At 39.1% G+C, this 2,795-nt stretch overlaps 1 protein-coding gene across 1 annotated transcript; it reads right to left on the bottom strand.

The window, feature by feature from the left end:
* Positions 1-1,868: 1,868 nt before the first annotated feature.
* Positions 1,869-2,414, bottom strand: LOC138875507 (uncharacterized). The gene has a single exon (XM_070154341.1). It carries the CDS (start codon positions 2,412-2,414, stop codon positions 1,869-1,871), a length of 546 nt encoding a protein of 181 aa, XP_070010442.1.
* Positions 2,415-2,795: the final 381 nt, after the last annotated feature.

Raw genomic sequence — 2,795 nt, 5'->3', positions numbered from 1 at the left:
TTGCATGCCCCAGTCTTTTGTGCCACAGTTCAGCATCATCATCAACTTCTTTCAAGCAACTTAGATCACCACTTTGTAGAGACTCAAAATCTGCAACATAAATATTCTTGTATCTTTTGGCCACCAGTACTACTTCACCAGTTACTAGACTTGTATTTGTACATATCTTGGACAAGAATTCCACCTTGTTTCCTTTATCGCATATCTGGGAGACACTCAAGGGGCTGTACTTGAGGCCATTGATATAGGACATATTCTCAATTGAGTGAGTGAGTGACTTGCCAAATGATACACTCCCTCCTTGCAGGGCTTTTAGTGAATGAAAGTCCATGGTATTTCTAGTCATGGGCTTTGAGCATCCACTGTCCATGTACCATTGTTGATTGCTTCATTTTATTGTTCCTTGCACAAGGAGATCACGGGTTAGATTTAGGAACCCAAGCAAGTTTGGGTCCCTTGTAGTAAGCAAGAAGATGAATAAGTTCTCTTTTAGTCCATGTAGGTGACATGTGTTTTTTATAAGTGGCACCTGGTCCCCTTTTAGCAGTTAGTTTCTTAGCAAAAGCTTTGTTTTTCTACAGAGACTGAACCCTGGCTTGGCAATTTTCCTTGACGTGCCAATTGTTCCCACAATAGGAACACAACCAATTATCGGGTACAGTAACATATTTGTTATAAGGGTTGTCAGGAGTTCTCTCCCTTTGGAACTCTATTCCCTGCGTGTTACCACCATTTTAACATACATGGTAGTGACAGCCTCCGAGGACCAGGTCCACTTAAGGGACTTCTCAAGATCATTTTTTACTCTTTCTAGTTCAGCTTGGAGCTGCCTAGTTTTCTCAAGTTCAGTCACAGCTTTTAACTCATTTTCAAGCATAATGTGTGCCTCAATAGCTACCTCTTTCCCTTTTTCTGACTTTTCAGGCCTACACTCAGCTCCAGTTCCTTTATTATTTCCCTTAAGTCTATAATCATTATTAAGATGTCATCTCTCTCCTGCTCAATAATAGTCACTTTCTCCACTAAGGCATCCTTTTCTTTACTGAATTTATCAATGGTTTCTTTCAAGTCACCTACTACTACTACTACCACTAGATCATCTTTTTTTATGTTCTACACTAGTGATTTTCTCATTTATAGCCTTCTTTTCATTTTCCAGATTATCTATAGTTTCCTTTAAATCAACCACACAAACTACCAAGTCATCTTTGGTTCGCTCAGCATCTCCTAATTTATGGTCAAGGCATCCTTATCATCTACAAGACTATGATAGGCATCACTTAATACATTTGCTAATGACATGAGTTTTTTAGGAGAGTAGGATTTCAGATTTCTCTGAACATCCCTATAATTTACCTCATCATCTTCATCATCTTCATCATCGTCTGATTGAGCCATCAAACCAAATATTGAATCATATCCATTTGCTTCACTTTCAACTGCCATCATAGAAGTATCACCTGCATCAGTTTCTTCCTCAGACTAACTGGAGGAATCTCCCCATGGTGCAAGGGCTTGCTTCACAACATTATCAACGGCATTCTTTCTTTTGAAGCGTTTGTCAGGAACCGGGTTCCTCTTGGATGCTTTATCAGGGTTGTATTTGAAGTGTTCTTGCTTTAGGAGAGGACAATCTTTGATAAAGTTCCCTGGCTTTCCACATTTACGACAGAGGTCATAATTCTTTTGTCTGCTGGAACTGCCTCTCTTTGGTATCCTACTATTCCTTCTGACCATTTCCTAAAATTTTTTGGTTAGGTAAGCCATGTCACAGTCTTCCTCACTTGAGTCATTGCCTTCAACTTTGAGTACCAGGTTCTTTTCCTTTTTGGTTCTCTTCTTTCACTGTCTATCTTCCTCTTCATTTCTTAGTTTTTCAGATTTCCAACTAGCTCGTATATGGTCAGCTCCTGCAAGTCCTTTGCTTCAGTAATAGCATTCACTTTACTTTCCCATGAACTAGGAAGGATACTAAGAATTTTCTTCAAGAGGTTGTTCCTAGGAATGACTTCACCAAGTGAGTGTAACTCATTTATGATAGTGAATCTTGTGTGCATGTCTTGAATAGATTCATTGTCTTTCATCCTAAAGAGCTCATACTTAGTGGTAAGCATATCAATCTTAGATTTCTTTACTTGAGTGGTTCCCTCATATGTTGTTTGCAAAGCTTCCCATATGTCCTTGGCGGATTGGCAAGCTGAGATCCTGTTGTACTCATCAAGTCCTATACCATACACCAAAATTTTCTTGGCACGAAAATTTTTCTCCACAACTTTCCTATCTGCATCAGTGTATTCTTTCTTGGTCTTTGGCATCGTCAATGGAAGATCTCTGACATTCTTTGTTGGAATATAAGGACCATCACATATAACATCCGACAACTCAAAATCTTCAGCCATGATAAAATCATGCATTCTTGTCTTCCACCACGTATAGTATTGTCCATTGATCCTGGGTGGTCTCTACGTAGACTGACCTTCTTCAAAATTTGGTGGAGCAGCCATAAGGATCCTTCCTAGGTGTTAGCCTGATTGGAGGAAACAACACTGATACCAATTGATAGTTTATATGAGACCACCAAAATATAGAGAGACTAGGTCCTCTTATGAGTTTCCTCTAAGAATGCTAATGAAACAGTAAGTAAGTAAGACATGGGGTTTTACGTGGAAAAATCCATGCTCAAGGGGATAAAAAACCACGACCTACACTGGTAAGATTTCAACTTCACTATGAGAAACTTTAGATTACAACTTATGCAATCTCGTAATTAAACTCTTAATCCCTCACTAACTTGC

This window comes from Nicotiana sylvestris, chromosome 8 (assembly GCF_000393655.2).
Source record: "Nicotiana sylvestris chromosome 8, ASM39365v2, whole genome shotgun sequence".
NCBI classification, from domain to species: domain Eukaryota; kingdom Viridiplantae; phylum Streptophyta; class Magnoliopsida; order Solanales; family Solanaceae; genus Nicotiana; species Nicotiana sylvestris.
This window is presented reverse-complemented; position numbering and strand designations above follow the sequence as displayed.